At 47.2% G+C, this 15,936-nt stretch overlaps 6 protein-coding genes across 10 annotated transcripts; 2 read left to right on the forward strand and 4 right to left on the reverse strand.

Moving 5' to 3' along the window:
* Window positions 1-25: 25 nt before the first annotated feature.
* On the reverse strand, window positions 26-2,109 carry LOC6551963. 4 transcript variants are annotated; one of them, XM_001979653.3, is made up of 3 exons: window positions 1,912-2,109; window positions 1,002-1,489; window positions 26-950 (listed from the first exon to the last, which is right to left on the reverse strand). In XM_001979653.3, the coding sequence occupies exons 1-3, from the start codon at window positions 1,963-1,965 to the stop codon at window positions 143-145; spliced, it is 1,350 nt and encodes a 449-aa protein (XP_001979689.2). In that variant the 5' UTR covers window positions 1,966-2,109; the 3' UTR covers window positions 26-142. The 4 variants fall into 4 exon arrangements, with proteins under 4 accessions (XP_001979689.2, XP_026832049.1, XP_026832046.1 ...); XM_026976248.1 differs by having other exon boundaries at window positions 1,923-1,994; XM_026976245.1 differs by lacking the exon at window positions 1,912-2,109 and adding an exon at window positions 1,637-1,864.
* On the forward strand, window positions 2,001-4,308 carry LOC6551962 (actin-related protein 5). Its single transcript, XM_001979652.2, has 2 exons — window positions 2,001-2,749; window positions 2,806-4,308. The coding sequence occupies exons 1-2, from the start codon at window positions 2,243-2,245 to the stop codon at window positions 4,255-4,257; spliced, it is 1,959 nt and encodes a 652-aa protein (XP_001979688.1). The 5' UTR covers window positions 2,001-2,242; the 3' UTR covers window positions 4,258-4,308.
* Window positions 4,230-5,138, reverse strand: LOC6551961 (proteasome assembly chaperone 2). The gene has a single exon (XM_001979651.3). It carries the CDS (start codon window positions 5,036-5,038, stop codon window positions 4,295-4,297), a length of 744 nt encoding a protein of 247 aa, XP_001979687.1. The 5' UTR covers window positions 5,039-5,138; the 3' UTR covers window positions 4,230-4,294.
* Window positions 5,139-5,323: 185 nt separating this feature from the next.
* Window positions 5,324-7,565, forward strand: LOC6551960 (mediator of RNA polymerase II transcription subunit 17). The gene is made up of 3 exons (XM_001979650.3): window positions 5,324-5,515; window positions 5,583-7,338; window positions 7,398-7,565. Exons 1-3 carry the CDS (start codon window positions 5,427-5,429, stop codon window positions 7,479-7,481), a joined length of 1,929 nt encoding a protein of 642 aa, XP_001979686.1. The 5' UTR covers window positions 5,324-5,426; the 3' UTR covers window positions 7,482-7,565.
* On the reverse strand, window positions 7,545-8,341 carry LOC6551959. The gene is made up of 2 exons (XM_001979649.3): window positions 7,839-8,341; window positions 7,545-7,779 (listed from the first exon to the last, which is right to left on the reverse strand). The coding sequence occupies exons 1-2, from the start codon at window positions 8,121-8,123 to the stop codon at window positions 7,645-7,647; spliced, it is 420 nt and encodes a 139-aa protein (XP_001979685.1). The 5' UTR covers window positions 8,124-8,341; the 3' UTR covers window positions 7,545-7,644.
* A 1,289-nt stretch (window positions 8,342-9,630) lies between these two features.
* On the reverse strand, window positions 9,631-15,821 carry LOC6551958 (single-stranded DNA-binding protein 2). Of its 2 annotated transcripts, none has more exons than XM_001979648.3 (2): window positions 15,403-15,821; window positions 9,631-13,346 (listed from the first exon to the last, which is right to left on the reverse strand). In XM_001979648.3, exon 2 carries the CDS (start codon window positions 12,754-12,756, stop codon window positions 11,419-11,421), a length of 1,338 nt encoding a protein of 445 aa, XP_001979684.3. In that variant the 5' UTR covers window positions 12,757-13,346; window positions 15,403-15,821; the 3' UTR covers window positions 9,631-11,418. The 2 variants fall into 2 exon arrangements, with proteins under 2 accessions (XP_001979684.3, XP_026832061.1); XM_026976260.1 differs by having other exon boundaries at window positions 11,049-13,346; window positions 14,917-15,821.
* Window positions 15,822-15,936: the final 115 nt, after the last annotated feature.

A 15,936-nucleotide genomic window follows, 5' to 3' on the forward strand; every position in this document is an offset into this window, starting at 1 on the left:
CTGAAAAGCAAGAGGTAAAGCAATGGATTTTTAACAACTTTCATTCACGTTTAATTTGCTCACTTCATACAATTTTACTATTTCAAGTAAATAAGCCCTAAAAAGTTAACAAGAAATTTGGAAAACCCAAATACATGCACCCCTAGCAAGCAAAATTGAATCGAAGTTGCCAGAAGCAGTAGCGCAATTTGGAGCATCTTTCGGTTATGAACTCCTTACTTTCATCGTCGAGATACAGATCTATTACGATGTTGTCGCAGAACTGAGCGACCTGTCGCTCCACATCGTTGCAGTCCAGGGTGCAGCGATTGACCACGGCCCACTTGTCGGTATTCAGGCCCGGGTTCTGCGACTCCAATAATGCGAAGATCACACACAGCGACTTGCTCGGACTGACCAGCGGCAGAACGAAGGACGCCCTCAGAAGGCCGAAGAACTCGATGAAGAGCTGGCAGGAATGCGGCGGGCACACACCATCGACGGCTGAAATGACCCATTGGGCGGTTTCCTCATCCTCGCAGACCACTAGCATGTTGGAGTCGAATGTCTGCGTTGAGGCACACTCATTGAAATTGAGATCGCTGACGCTCGATCCACTTTCCTCGAATAGAGAATGAAAGTGTTCCATCAGGGCAACGGTGTCCACACCTTCTGCGCTCGAACTCTCGTTTGTTATCACCAGACAGTATTTCCGGTTCTCGGGCATTGTGTTCGCATACGGCGGCCGGGTATCTCTGTTTTTGCAATTCGGCGGCAGGCAACAGTCCCTCTTCTTATTCCAGCACTGCGCGACTGGCTCCACTGCGCTGCTGCTGGTGCTCGTCTCCGATTTGCACGCCATTATCTGAACCTTGGAGCCAAAAATGGAAGCCATGTTTCCGGCTGGCCTGTCAGAGAGCAGATTCTGCTGCGGAACCACTTTGACCACGTTCATTTGGTTGCTCCTAAGCCTGTGAATGGAAATGTTGAGCATAACTATCATTTTATAGTATTACCCATACCTTTTGGCTGCAGATTCTTCATCGGAGGCGCTCACCCTCCTCTTTCGCGCTTCCGCGCTGCCGCTCGTGCTGGCGGATTCAAAGCTGGTGTTCGTCTTGTGCGAGGTACTCGAAGCAGAGGAATCTTGCGAGTCCGACGCCTCGCAGAAATGAGGTAGCCTGTCGACGGGCAGCAGCATAGAGCTTTTGGGCAGATTTAAGAAATCTTGTTGGGTCTTTCCTTCAGGTATTGTGTAAAATTGAAGAAACCCAACGAAGGATTTCTCGTGATACAGCGAAAAGGACGTGCCATTAAGCGTCGGCATCGGTTGAGTGGAATCGTTTTTGTCTTGGACACGGAGCAGATTGGTAATGTACTCTTCGTTTTCGAGGGACTTGTGGAAGCTCTTTACGTTCAGGCGTGCCAATGGAAGACCCACCTTCACCTCCAGTTTTTGCTTCAATTCGCCAATGGTCGCATTATTCTTGAGCTCAAACATTTCCGGCTTCTGTATGGGGTTGATAAATAATCTAAATATTAAATTTATTAAATTTAAGCTTCAATTATATCTTCATTTATGAAGAATCCAAAACATGTACATATGTGCGTGTGCCTAAGAAAACTGCTCAATGTTGCAAAGTAATTAAAAGCATACCAGGCTTGTGTTTCCATCGTCATCTATCTTCACTTTGACGAACATTTTATATATGAGGAGAGATTAAAATTAGTTTAAAAGACAATAAGTTTTTTCCAATTGGAATTTTTCAAGACTACTGCGCTGATGCGCTTTTTTAATGGAGATTCTCCATTACGGTAGAACCGTTACACAAAAGCTTTTGTTTTACTGTATGTTTGGCACTTTACGACACTGAATATTTACAGATTTCTTTACGATTTCTATCAACAATGAACCAGTAATACATATAATACCTTGCCCTCACCCTTGCAGTACTTCGATTCAATGTTAGCGACTGCAAACACCATTTTGTTTTAGGTAAAAGTGTTGGGTGTTTAGCAAGTTTTAGATGTATTGAAAGTTTGGAACTTTTTAAATTTTATTTTTCACGAAAATAGTTAAAAACACACTCGAATGTTTGAAGATCTAAGAAAATTAAATTGTAAGGCAACACATTCGGATTTAGAATTGAAACTAGAACACAGGCACTCTACAACACTGGTTTGCGGCATTTCTGTTTACGAATCGGGTGGAAAGCGAAATTGAGTGTTTGTCGAATGAACAGTAATGAAATAACCTATTGAGATGGCGGGTAAACGTGTTTTGGTCATCGATAATGGATCCTACGAGTGCCGCGTGGGCTGGAGCAACTCCAAGGAGCCGGAGCTGCGCTTCCGCAATGTGCTGACCAAGCCGCGCAAGGATCGCAAAAAGGAAGCAGCTACTCAGCACATCTCATCCGAAGGATCCTCCTCGCAGGCAGCGGTGGAGCAATCTGCCGAGATCCAGGTGGGCAACGACATCACCAACATCGAGGCGGTGCGTGCGCATCTGAAGAGTCCATTCGAGCGGAATGTGATAACCAACTGGAATCACCAGGAGCAGATCTTCGACTACATATTCTCCAAGATGGGATTCGAGGGGCAGGATAAGATTGACCACCCAATCATCCTTACAGAGGCGCTGGCAAACCCCAACTTTTGCCGCCAGCAGATGAACGAGCTGCTCTTCGAGTGCTACGGCATTCCGGCTGTATCCTACGGCATTGATGCGCTGTACAGCTGGAAACACCATCAGCAAAAGCAGAAAAAGGTTATTCAAAGGTCCATTCAATTTCTTACTTCAAACTAATACGAGATTTCTCTTAGATATCCGATGCCCTTATTATTTCCTTTGGCTACAGCACCACCCACGTCATCCCCGTGTTAGATGGCAAACTCCAGCTGGAGCACGTGCGTCGCTTGAATGTGGGTGGCTACCACATCATCACCTACCTCTTCCGGCTCATGCAAATGAAGTACCCCGTCCATTTGAATGCCATCACCATCAGTCGAATGGAGAAACTGGTCCATGAGCACTGCCACATTGCTGTGGATTACAGGGAGGAGCTGGTGCAATGGGCCCAGATGGACTACTACGATGAGCACATCATGAAGATTCAACTGCCATACAATGCGGTTACCGCCACTAATGCCATGCTCACCGCTGAGCAGAAGCAGGAGAAGCGCCGCGAGCTGGCCCATCGTCTGTTGGAAATCAAGAATCGTCGCGAGCGGGAGAAACTTCGCGAGGATGAGCAGCAGCTATTCGTCTACAACAAGCTGAGGCAACTGTACGAGCAGAAAAAGCTGGAGAAGTTTGAACGAGCTTTACAGCAACAGCAGATCGGTACTTTGGAGGATTTAGATTCCCTCATCGCCACCATAAAGTCGCGTATTAAGCGTGCCCAGGAGAGGGCTCAGAGTGCCCCGCGTCCCAGCAAGCAGCAGGAGAAGCTGGATAAGATGCCGAAACCTCCTGAGGGCATGTCGCAGGCGGACTGGTTGGCCGAACTTCATGATAAACGAGAGAAAATACTCGGTCGCAAGCAGGCCCGCCAGCAGCAGCGCTCCGAGCAGGCCAAGCGGCACACCCACGCAGCGCAGGAGCGGATGCGAATCATTTCATCACTGGCCAAGAACGAGAAGCGGCGCAAAGCGAATGGCGAGGAGGAGGATGATGGCTTTGGGATGAACGACAATGACTGGGACGTGTACAAACGGATCAATCGCTACAACGATGACAGCGACTCGGATGCAGATAACGAAAAGTTACTGCAGTTCGATAAGATCCTAAATCACTATGATGCCAACTTCGACGGCAACTCTAATGTTCCAGCACAGAGTGCCGCCGAAAACTACCAGCTGCACTTTGGGGTTGAGAACATCCGCGTGCCGGAGGTTCTGTTCCAGCCCAGCATGATTGGTTGCTCAGAGGCAGGCCTGGCTGAACTAATAGCATTCGTGCTGAAGCTATTTCCCGCTGATGAGCAGCAGCGCTTGGTAGAGCACGTGTATCTTACAGGCGGTTGTGCGCAGTTCAGGGGCCTCAAGGAGCGACTGACCAAGGAGCTGATGGCAATGCGACCGTTCCAGTCAAAGTTCGCCATCTACGAGTCGGATGAGCCAACATTAAGCGCCTGGCTGGGAGCATGTGTGCACGCACGAGAGCCCAACTTCAGGCAGACGCTGACCACTCGCCAGGACCACCAGGAGCATGGCAGAGAGTTCTTTCGGGAGCACACGTCTAGCAATCTCTTTTATCCTACACCAAAAGATTAACATTTATTTGAAAGCACCGAAAAATATATGTAGACGCTTAAAAGAGAAGTTCGGTAACATCATTGCCGAAAAGTAGGTTCCAGGACTTGGGCACTGTGAGTTTAAAACTGCCATCGCCTCCGTTTCGCAGCTGAAGGAAGTCTTCGCAAAGTTCGTTAAGTTCCCGGACGATCAGAGAAGCGTCTGTGGAGTTGTCGCCCTCGAGGAGATAGCGGAATAACAGCATGACGGGCACCTTCTGCTCATCGAAGGCTTTGAACAGCTGCAGGGCATTGCCGCCGCCGTAGATGGCATCGCCTTTGTGCTCCTTCCACTTGATGAGCTCCTCGTTGCCCAGCTGGGCAGCGTGCTTCTCCTTGAAATTGTCGCTAGCGCGGTAAGCCCATGGGGACTCCTCAATCACCCGTTTCTCGAAGCCGAAACTGCCGCTTAGGATGACTACACGTCGGGCGTCCTTGAGGAGCTCCACCAGTTCCTTCTGGAAATGATTGGTGTGGCGGGCAACCCACGGCGCCCGGAATTGCACCACAAGTAGTTTGTCCTCCACGCCCTCGTACAGTTCGCATGAGGAGACCTTCTCTTTGGGCTCGTGCTGATAGGCGGAGGGTCCGTAGACCGGAATCAAAGCTGGATGTGTGATGGAACCAATTCGGTGGAGTTCCTTGGACGCGATCAACAGGTCGCAGGCCAGCTGCGCCGCGTTTCCCACGCAAATGCTCGGTATGATCACTGTGTGCTCTGCCACGTCCAGGGTGGAACGCTTGTCCTTCAGAAACAACATACTAGGCGGGAATGAGTTGGAGATGTTAATTCAAGTCAAGTCAAAAATATGAAAGTAATGATTCCAGTGTTGGTGTGTTTTCGAACTGGCACTAGGTGGCAACTCTGATGAGGTGCTTGCTGATACGCGAATATAAAAGGCGCGACATATTTAAGACTGCTGCCTTCTTTTACAATCCGTATAAATTGATAAGTCGAGGCCAAGTTTATTTTCGAAATGTTACACGTTTTTTATTTTATCATTTTATTATATATAGGACCTTCGTTACTAAGCTGGAAAATGTGTTATTTTCGAGTACTCATTTATCGATAGCCGGCCGCAGACGCTTTCCAGCACTGTTCTTTATTTTTGCTTGGACACACCAAATGTTTTGTTTCCCGGCGTAAATATGTCGAATTCCGTGAATATTTCAGTGGAAACGACTTGCGAGAACCAGATACGTGAGATTGGCTACGATGGCACCGAGTTGTATCAACCGTATGTATTTCCAAGCCAGCAGGTCCACTTCTCAAAAATTTATTGTGTTGTGTCTTTTTCTTTGTAGGCCGCCAACTTTGTCCGAAAGTCTGGCGAAATGTGCGGCACGCATAGATTTCAGCAAGACGTCGCTGGACGACCTCAAGAAGGAGGAGAAGACGGCGGCGGCGGCCACCGACGAGGACAAGGACGCGACCCAGTTCCAAGAGAGCCTGTGGCCCTGGGATGCGGTACGCAACAAACTGAAGGATGCGCTCACGGAGATATGTGTGCTGTCCGATGTGATCTCCATCGCCAAGGATAAGCGCTATCTTGTGCTCGATCCCCTGCTGGAAGAGGCTGACGACACCAAGCCCATTGTGCAGGTGTACAGCCGCAAGAAAGCCATCTCACAGGCGGCCCAAGTGCTTCTCAGTGGGGCGGAGCGCCTGCGGAACGCCCACAGTGAGCAGCGTAACCGAAATGTGTCAGATTTTCATATAGAGCTACTGCGCCTGCGACAGAACTGGCGCCTGAAGAAGGTTTCCAATGCAATTATCGGGGATCTCAGTTACCGCACAGCGGGCTCAAAGTTTGGCATGAGCGGCACCTTCGAGGTGACCAAAGCTGAAGAGACCGGAGATGAGGACACCGCCAGCTCATCCAACAGCAGTAGTAGCACCTCCGGCAACAATGGCATGCAACTTAAAGCTAGCTCCGCATTGCGGGTGATTGTACCAGCGGAGCTTCAGGGTGTTGCTTACATTAAGGTGATTACACAAAAGGATCAGGAGGACTTGTGCACCGCCCAGGTTAATCTGATGGGCCACGGACCCAATATAACAGCCCAGGTGGGAGTCTGGCAGAAGACGCTGGAGTTCGCCCAGAATGTGCTCTTCTGCAAGGAGCTATTCGCCCAGTTGGCACGTGAAGCTATCCAACTGCAGGCCCCAATTCCACATGTGGTCATCGGCAACCAAATTCGTGCCACCCTGCTGCCTAACATCCAACTAATTATCTCGTTGTGCCACTCAACCACCTTCGATTCCAGTCAGCCGGCGCCAATAAACGATCATGACCATGTTCTGGAACACTCGCTGCATCAGCTTCTGCGCGAGGTGCACTACAAGAACTCACACCATCCCTTTCCCCATCCGGCCAGCGCTCCATTGGGACCGACTAAGAAACGCATGCTGGCCGGTCCAATGGCTGCGGATCGGGAAACGTTATTGGACATGACCAAGTCGCAGACCATACTCGAACAGATCATCGCCCAGGCGCAGCACATTTTCATGCGCAAGCGAACGCAATACGTGCTCGATACGCTGGCCAGAGACGTAAAAGATCCGCAGATTGTGTCGCATTGGAACGCTATGAACAGTCCCACCATGTCGTGTGTGAAAATCAACATTGTAACGCACGGATACGATGCCATTGGACGCACCTCACTGGTGATCCACGTCAAGGAGCGCTCTCTTAAAGGCATTTGTCGGGACGGCCGCGTTATGCGGCTGTCCTACGAGCCGCAGGAACTCCGCGACCTGATCCTCTGCCAGATCAACTCCCACCAGATCTCCTGCCTGATTACCCTTGCTCGCTACATGGCCTGGACTGTGCTGTCGAACAGCAACCACTTGGGTGTCGGAAAGGTGGAGCCGCTGGGAAATGCCAGTTCATGCCTTTTGGCCTCTCCCAATAGCGATCGCATGATTGCCGTTCAGATTCGCTGCGATCCCCAGATAGATGTTAAGGTATATATAGCGAGAAGCCCACGACAGGATTTCTTCCCGAGTCCACTTGTACCGGAAAAGCTGTGGGAAAATCTGGGGGGCACATTCAAAGAGGTGAGTCCATTATTGGAAAACAGGCCAAGGAAGCGGATTGATTTTCATCCTTTTTCTAGGTGAGGTTCGACAAAATCGAGGGCAAGAGCTTTCTCAACAAAATGGAGTTTCTGATGGCTTCACTGACCAGCAACTCAGCCTGAGAAACCTTCACTTGCACCCACTAGTATATAAATCGAATTAGAACTCTGTTTTAGGAATTAATTAAAGTAAAAAGAGTTGTATTTAAATTTACATACGAGACGTCTGAGTATCGACATACTGCTATTGTATCGTTTAGATATAATCTCTTGAGGTGCTTTCAGTTCAGTGCATCAGGCTGTAGCTGACGTTGTTCTTCCACAGGCGTGGCTGGTAGTTCACAGACTCCGGCGACATATTTCGCTGCTGCATGATAGTAAAGGTGTCCTCCAGGCTGACCACATTGGCCCGATTGGTACTCTGCGCAGAACAGTTTGTGAACTCCGTACACAGATTACTTTCTGCAAAACCGAACTCACCCAGCGCTCCAGGTCGCAGAAGCTGATGTTGTAGTTCTGGCCGCGTGGCTGCAGTGTCAGGACCTCCATCTTATCAGCCAGTGGTTGGGCTAGGCGCAGATAAAGGCCCCGGTTGGTGGAAAATAGGACGGGCACTCGCTTGGCTGGTGCTGATCCCGCACCCGTTCCGGCACCTGGGATCTGCCGGTAGGTCGGGCAATGATTGATTGTGGACACCGGCTCCTCCGGCAACTGTGCGTCGCTGCCACCACCTCCCACGCCTCCAACTGTCCGCATCAGACCCATGCAAGTGTAAAAACAGGACGCCACTTTGCCGCATTTATGGGATTAGTGGCAGTACTCGATTTTCTGATCTCGCGAGCAGCCCTCGGATGAACTTCGCTGTATTTGCATTGTTCCACACTCCTGAACCTATCGATTTTGTGCAGCGCCAGGCCTAACGTCAACACGTTCCCAGTGTCCAGTCAGTGTGTGTATCAGCCCCATCCATTTGTATGGGCCACAATCGAACGGCCGGTTGCCCCGACAACCAATACCACACCCGTTCCCTGTCCGAATGGCCGGTGGTGTTCATTCATTAGCCATGTGCGTGTGCCGGACCAATTGTCTCAGCCAGAGCCAGATAGCCAGATAGGCAGATAGCCAACCGGCCGGCCACACGCGTTTTCTGCAAAATTGTTCAATTATTGCCAGCGGGAACTGAAATCTCTTTGATGATGTATGCAATCAGCAGATTGGGTCCAACTGGTGGTGTTGTGATTGCAAATAGCAGACCATTATGGAATACCAAATGGATGTTGGGGCTACATGAACGCAAAGCCTTCGCTACCCTTTGAAAAATAGTTCTGATCATTAAGATCTCCTCCATTTCTTCCCATTACTAAGATACTCATCTTGCCTATTTCATTATATTTAAAATGTATATATTGAATTATCTTCAGAAGAGCTTTTTTGATGACTAGGATTAGAGAATCCATTCCAAAACCCCAAAACGGAAAACGCTTCTATTTCTTTACTTTTTACAAATATTGTTTTAAAACTTTATTTCATTTTTATATTATATTGTTGTTGTTTTGTTTGTGTTGTGTACTTGTAAATTGTATAATTAACACTAAAATACTTATTTAAACATATTCCATATTCAATCGGTTTTTGTATTCCCTTCATTTTTTTCGATTTTTCAGTGTTACTTTTTGCCATTTTTTTGTTTTTGTTATTTGTGGTTTGGGCGACTTATACCTTTTGTTTACTTAATTCCGCTCCATTACACTTATATATTTTGTTTGTGGTTTATATAGATCCAGCAATTGAAACGCTCAAACCCAAAGCGTTAGTAAATAAATTTAACTTAGCCACTATTTAAGTTTTTCGCTTCTTCATTGTCGCATCATCGATGCGGCATTCCATACTATAATTTAGATATAATTCATGCAGCACATACTATAAATTTCTCCACTCCGCTCTCGATCGTATTATAAATTCCGGCATATTAAACATATACAATATTTAAAATAGACTTTTACATTTTTTGTTTGTTTAATTAATTTATCAATTGATTTGTGTGTGCTTTGTGGTGTGTGTGTGTGTGTGTGTGTGTGTGTGTGTCAATGTGGGCGTGTTTGTTTTAAAGAAATTAGTTTCTTTATGCGGATTCCTTTTGATTTGTTTATGTTGCTGGGCTTATAGATTAGCTTCGATTCTAATGCTACTGTACGGGTACGGGTTGGTTGGATTCTCTATGAATGCTAAATGTGCTGCTGTATCGCTGAAAGGATGCTAGCACAGACATATACAGTGTGTATATTAGATTTATTTATATATTATGCACTTTACGACTTTTGTTTGTACAGCATTCAAGTTAAGTGTGATATTTGAAGTAAACTTTTCATTAGGTTATGTTTCTACAATTGTTGCTGCTTCTGCTGCCTTTACGAAATATATAATATATACTTTATATGCATATTAAACAGCTAAATCTTATAGTTATGCGCGTAGCTATTTTGCAATAAATTAGTGCATACAATAGGCTACATCTGTATCTGTTTCTGTCTATATATAATGTTTACATATATCTAGCTTTCCATATAATTTTCATTCGCTGCCCTAATGCACACACAATGCCGTGAGGAAATCGAAACGAGTGCAAACTGTTGCCGCTCTCCAAAGTGAGAAAAATCGTACATATCGTGTTTTCATACATATCTCATCTCATACAAGTGGTATTGCTCGCCGTTGGAAGGAACTTAAATAACGATTTTCATATTAGTTGTTTGGTTAAAATATATAAATACATACAAACGCATACGACAAATGGGGGAGACAAAAAGACACAAAACAATACAACAAAAACGTTTGAGCAAGCAACCAAACAAACACAGACGGCAGACTGAATAGAAGCGTAGGGAAACGACCACAAAGTGCCGAGTTTACAATTTGTACAATGAGAATTGAAAACGAATATAATTTGGGCCAAGCGAAACGATCTAGACATTGCCCATTCTGCAAAACGGAGCGCAGTTCAAGATGAGTGCATGTGAATGAGTGTGGTTACAGACTATCCATATACAAGTCCAATAATGCTAACTATATACTCAACTAGGTATTATGCATATCATTATAATTATTCCATTCATATGCTTGCTTTCGATTTGCTGCCTTGCTTAAAAAACAATTGATCTGCGATCTGCGATTATGTGGTCTGTATCTCTTTTCTATATAAGCAAGTGAATGGGTATAATTAGGGGACAGGCGAATGGATCTTGGTAGTTTGCAGTGAGGTGAGTGCTTGCAACAACTAAACTAAACACAAGGCTCACTAAACTTGTTGCATACATGTTTAACATTACTTTAAGCATACAGTCGAACGTCCATACCGCGAACTGTTTCTAGTTGTGGTCCGACTTACGGAAGCTCGACCGCATTTGTTTGTTCATTACGTTTACTGTTTTTGTTGCTTGGTTTTGTTTTCTTTACTTTTCAGTATTATCTCAAGTTTTTCCGCAAAACACTTCCATTCTGACCGCCACTGCCCTGCGGCCTCCTCCTGACTTTCAGTGCCATTTTACGAGTTGAATTTTCGATCGAAAACTAAAGTTAAGCATAGAATACAACAACGAAACGAACTTATCTAAAATCAACAGCGAGAAATACAGGTCTAAGGACAGGGCAGTGACAACAGAACGCTTCTGCGTCCGTTTGATCTTTTCACAATTTTACATTTGCTGCTTTAGTCTATTATATTTAAGGGCTTTGCTTTTTCTTTTTGTTTCGCTTTTTCTATTTCTCATACATGCGTTAAATGTTAATTACTTTATGCTTATGTATCAAGGATTTCTACTACCGCGTTCTTATTTGCTGTGTGTTGTGGTGTTGCGTGTGGTCTTTGCCTTCAGAAATTGTTGTTGCCATTGCTGAGCAGATTGGACGCGGCGGCCCCAAGAGCAGCAGCCGCAATAGAAGCGGCCGAGGAGCTGCCCGCCGCCGATCCGTTGGACGCCGCAGCCGCCACCACAGCTGCCACAGCTGCTGCCACCGTATTGAGATGCTGCTGATGCTGCTGCTGCTGTTGCTGGTGATGTTGTTATGGCATGAAGTAGTCCGGATGATCTGTGTCTTTCTCGAACCGCTTGGCCTCCTCGTGCATGCTCTCCTTGATCTTCAGAATGGCCGCCGATTCCGTTTGATCGTTCTCGCCGGGTCCGCCGAATCCGCCCAGATTGTAATCACCCATACCGCTGCCAGAGTCTTCGCGCGGCGTTCCAGGTCCTCCGTTGGCTGGCGAGTTTTTCATGCCATCCAAACCGGACCCGTCGGGTCCGCCGCCGCCATTAAGTACGGGGCCCATTGAATTTGGCCCGCCGCCCATCGGTCCCATGCCGCCGGGACCTCCTCCTCCACCGCCGCCATCCGGCCCTCCGCCCATCGGGAACTCGGGTTTCATCAGGGCATACATGCTGTCGCCGGGTCCGCCCACTGGACCGCCTTGCGTGTTATCCTGCGGTGACGGCATTATGGGCGTTCCCGGTCCCGGCGGTCCATTCGATCCGGGTCCATAGTTTCCTGGCGATGATGACGAGTACGCATTCAGTGGCGCCGAAGCGTTCGGCTGCCATTGCGGCGGTCTTCCGCCCGCTCCGCCCATGCCCATGGGCGGCATTCCGCCTGGTCCCGGTGCTGGACCGCGCATTCCTCCTGGTCCGCCGTAGCCCATCGGTCCCATGCCGCCAGGACCGCGTGGCGGATTCATGCGCGGATTCATCGGTCCCATCCCTCCTCCTGGCCGTGTCGGATCCATGCTGTTGGGCATCATGGGCTGGCCGGGAGGTCCGTTGAATTCATTGCCCATGCCCTGCATACGCACGCCTGGCCGCGGTCCACCCGGGTATCGGGGTCCGCCCATGAACGGCGGCTGGCCTGGCATCATTTGCGACGGCGGCGGTTGTGGACTGGAGGCATGCGTCGGTGGCGACGGCCGCATCGTCGAGTTGGGGAAGAAGTTCGGCCCCATCGGTCCGCCGGGACCCATGGGACCGCCATCGCCGCCGGGCGGCATTTGTCCCAGGGGACTGGGCGCTGGTCCGCCAGCATTGTGGGGTCCACCGGGTCCAATTCCGTTCACTCCGTAGCCGGAGCTTACAAAGCCGTAGTCGTGGAAGGCCTTGGCCTCCGAGCTGTGATCGCACTGATCCCGGCGCTCTGGCGCCGCACAGTACAGGTCCCAGAAGACGCACCACCAGGTGTGCAGGAATCCCGGCGGCTCGCCTAGCGTTATGTTCTTCTCCCATCGGATCTCCGAGAGGAATGTCTGTGCCGCCTTCTGGGCGCCGACGTGCAGCAGATACTCGTACACGTACAGGGCCAACTTTTCGCGGGCCTGGGCGTCCGATGGAACCGCCGATGTCTTTGATTTTCCGTACATTTTGTTTGTGTGATGTTGGTTGTTGGCTGTAGCTGCGTTTTGTTGTTGTTGTGGTTGTTGCTGCTGCTGATGATGATGATGTTGTTGTTGCTATTGTTGCGCTGGGCAAGGTGGTTGTCTGATTTCGGAGTTTGGGTTTTCTCGCCTCTCTTTCGTCGCTAGTTCGCTTTTTGTCTACCGACTTCGAGCGTATTTAAATTTTTATACTTTTTTTTATGTACTTTTCGAGGCTCTTGCTGTCTCCTCCTCTTCGGTTGTTTCAGCTTCAGCTTCTTCGTCGTCGACGTCTTCTTCTTCTCTTTAGCGGCTGCTGCTACTTCTGTGCTGTTGTTGTTTTTTAATTGGCCGCGCTTTGGCTCACGCAGCCGTTCTCCGCCGCTCTATTACTTCCACCATTTTTAATAAAATATATATTTCTGCGAATGGGGAATGGAACGCACCGTGGTGTGCCTTTACTTTTCAGATTTTACTTAATAAACTTTTTAGCGCGCTCTCGTCGTGCGTGTGTGTGTCGCCACTTCTTCGTTTTACCGTTTATTTTTTTCAGGTATTTTTTTGCCTGATTGTTGCTGCTTCTTCTTGCACAACCACTAAAAACAGAAAAAGAAGAGCAGAGGGAGAGAGAAAAAGAGAGCATGAGTGAGAGCGAGCGAGATTTCGTGTGTATGTGTGTTGCAAATTTTCGTGAGCCTGTGTGAAGTGCGGTCTGTTCGTGTATTTGTGTCAGTGTGTGCGACCGTACTTGCGTGAGTGCGAGAGAGGGAGCGCGCGCATTGTCGACAAAACGGCACAAGTGCCACACTAACCGTCAAAACTTTTGTACCACCTTGAATATTTGGTTAAAATGTTTAAATTAAACCAGGACTAAACAACTGGCGAATCATTTATTTTTAATTTAACTAACTTTAATGGTGTTATATTTATTTTCTTTAAATTATTATGACACATGGAAATACGTCCAATTGGAGTCGAAGTGTGCCATAACTAAATTGAATTGGTAATTAAGAAGGTTTCGCTATTACTCCGATTTTAGTTTTATTTATTTTAGTTAAAAATATATTCTTGTTACTGCAATAATAAAATTGCTAAGCTAAGAGACGTACTATTCTAATAACCATTTAGATTTTGCACCTTCATTTAAAATTTCTTCCTTTTTACACGTTTTTACTGGTTTCTATCGAAAAATAAGGCTAACACGAGTTGAAGTACCTTACATACATTGTATGTATTGAAGGTAACAACTCTATTTCTATTTGGTGGAATACTTTTGCAATCCACTTTGGTGGATTCCCTCCTACCTCGTTCCGCACAGGTGAGTGAGGAGTAGACAGTGATGCTCTTGGCCTCTCGGCTTAGTACACATTGTACACAGGTAGGTTTCTACCTAAATGCCTAAAGGCCAGCGGGCAGCATAGTCCGCCTGTCAGTCAAACAGACATTCAAATCAGAACTCGTCTCCGGAGGCAATGAAACGGGGCCCCAAAATATGGGAGACACTGTGCGGGAGCGAGCGGGTGCAAGTGGGGTTGGGTGGGTGGTTGGCTGAGTGACAACTCGGAGAGACAGGGCGCGTGGCGATAAGGTCAATTGGCTGTGCGGACAGGTGCATCAGTTACTAGGCACTATCGGCTATATATCCAATGGCTGGGAAAACTGTACGACCGATTTGAATACGGTCGACGGCGAACTTAACTCAAACTAGCGAATGTACACAGAGAGTGAAAACTATGGGCTGTCAGCTGTTATCATTTAAAACAGGAGGTGTTATCGGAATCTATTATGAAACCAGGTGGCGAAACTATTCGAGTGCCCAAACCTGTGATCATCGAAGCCCAAGGGCTGAGTACCTAAACTTGCAGTGACTACAAAAAATACCGGTCCATCTCTCCCTCTCTTTTCTGCCGCTGCCCGGAGCTCTGCTGGCGTCGCTGTCGGCATGTACAACAATAACAAAAAATATGAGTAAAATCTACATTAGTGCCGATATTGCTGCATTGTTGTTGTCTAGTTGAAGACGTCATCAAATTGGGTACGCGGGTTTTCTCTCGCACGTTCTACTTTTTGCCACACACTCTCGCACACACCACACGCACGCACACTCGAACGCACAGCTTCACAGATGGCCGTTTGTTGATATTGTTGCTGCTGTTGCATACGCACCTTTGTTGTTTACTGTTGGCTTTGGCTATCTGTCGTTTTTTGAGCGCCCTAATACTTTGAATACTATTATTTTGGCGAGTGTCGTGTGCTGCTGATTGCAATTTTATCACAAAATCAACAAGAAACACAAACACACCATTCGAGAGGCTGCTGCTGCTGCGCTCGCGAAAGAGAGTAGAGAGAGGCAGAGAGAGCGGGAGCGAGTGCGAGAGCGGCAGGGCGAGAGGGAGGAGCGATAGCGAGAATACGGAATTTTATTACAATCATTGATTTTTCGTATTCGTATTTGTATTAGCGGCTCCCCGGCTATTCACATGTTTTGCGCGCATACATATAATTATTTATTATTAAACCGCGCGCTATTTTACTTCGTTTTTTTTATTATTAGCTTTTGCACCAATTCTCTTGTATGTGTGTGTTTATTCGTTTTGCATGGATGTGTGTATGTATATGTTCGTGTGTTTTTAATTTCTTTTCTAAACACACTTTTTTGCCTGCCGCCGCAGTGTTGTTGCTGCTGCTGCTGTAATTTTTGCAAGTTTTCTCTTCACACGCCTTTCATTCGCCGTGCGCTTTGTCCGTGTATTCGACGATTGCTTTTACTGCCTGTTCGGCTGCTGCTGCTACTGCTGCTTCTTCTTCCACTAAAAATCGGCTCTTTTTTGCCTGTACGAAATTTTCACAGAGTGCTATTGCGTTGAAATGCATTTTAAATTGATGTCATTTCGAAAGCAAACACAACGTTCACATTTTCACTTTAATTTCAAATAACATTTAGTTTGGTTAAATTGTTTAAACACGGCAAATTCGTATAAATATTTTTACTGCTACAAGTTGCGTCGTCGTCGTCTTCGTCTCGTTCGAGTGTGACCGTTTCCGAGCATTCAAATATGCCGTTGGGAGCTGAAAAATGCACTAAAATTTACTAAAAGCACGCCATTTGCAGTGCTTTTAATTAATGATTATTAATTATTTACGTGTGTTAAGGGCTAGTTACTAATATTTATACTAAAGAAGTGG

The sequence above is a fragment of the Drosophila erecta genome, unplaced genomic scaffold (assembly GCF_003286155.1).
Source record: "Drosophila erecta strain 14021-0224.00,06,07 unplaced genomic scaffold, DereRS2 tig00000000-arrow-pilon, whole genome shotgun sequence".
Taxonomy (NCBI): domain Eukaryota; kingdom Metazoa; phylum Arthropoda; class Insecta; order Diptera; family Drosophilidae; genus Drosophila; species Drosophila erecta.

Coding starts and splice junctions, on each gene's coding strand:
- LOC6551963 (XM_001979653.3), bottom strand. CDS start 1,965: ATGGTGTTTGCAGTCGCTAACATTGAATCGAAGTACTGCAAGGGTGAG. Junction 1,490..1,911: donor ACTGCAAGGGTGAGGGCAAG/GTATTATATGTA, acceptor AACCCCATACAG/AAGCCGGAAATGTTTGAGCT. Junction 951..1,001: donor GAAGAATCTGCAGCCAAAAG/GTATGGGTAATA, acceptor TTCCATTCACAG/GCTTAGGAGCAACCAAATGA.
- LOC6551962 (XM_001979652.2), top strand. CDS start 2,243: ATGGCGGGTAAACGTGTTTTGGTCATCGATAATGGATCCTACGAGTGC. Junction 2,750..2,805: donor ATCAGCAAAAGCAGAAAAAG/GTTATTCAAAGG, acceptor GATTTCTCTTAG/ATATCCGATGCCCTTATTAT.
- LOC6551961 (XM_001979651.3), bottom strand. CDS start 5,038: ATGTTGTTTCTGAAGGACAAGCGTTCCACCCTGGACGTGGCAGAGCAC.
- LOC6551960 (XM_001979650.3), top strand. CDS start 5,427: ATGTCGAATTCCGTGAATATTTCAGTGGAAACGACTTGCGAGAACCAG. Junction 5,516..5,582: donor GGCACCGAGTTGTATCAACC/GTATGTATTTCC, acceptor TTTTCTTTGTAG/GCCGCCAACTTTGTCCGAAA. Junction 7,339..7,397: donor TGGGGGGCACATTCAAAGAG/GTGAGTCCATTA, acceptor TCCTTTTTCTAG/GTGAGGTTCGACAAAATCGA.
- LOC6551959 (XM_001979649.3), bottom strand. CDS start 8,123: ATGGGTCTGATGCGGACAGTTGGAGGCGTGGGAGGTGGTGGCAGCGAC. Junction 7,780..7,838: donor TCTGCGACCTGGAGCGCTGG/GTGAGTTCGGTT, acceptor TGTTCTGCGCAG/AGTACCAATCGGGCCAATGT.
- LOC6551958 (XM_001979648.3), bottom strand. CDS start 12,756: ATGTACGGAAAATCAAAGACATCGGCGGTTCCATCGGACGCCCAGGCC.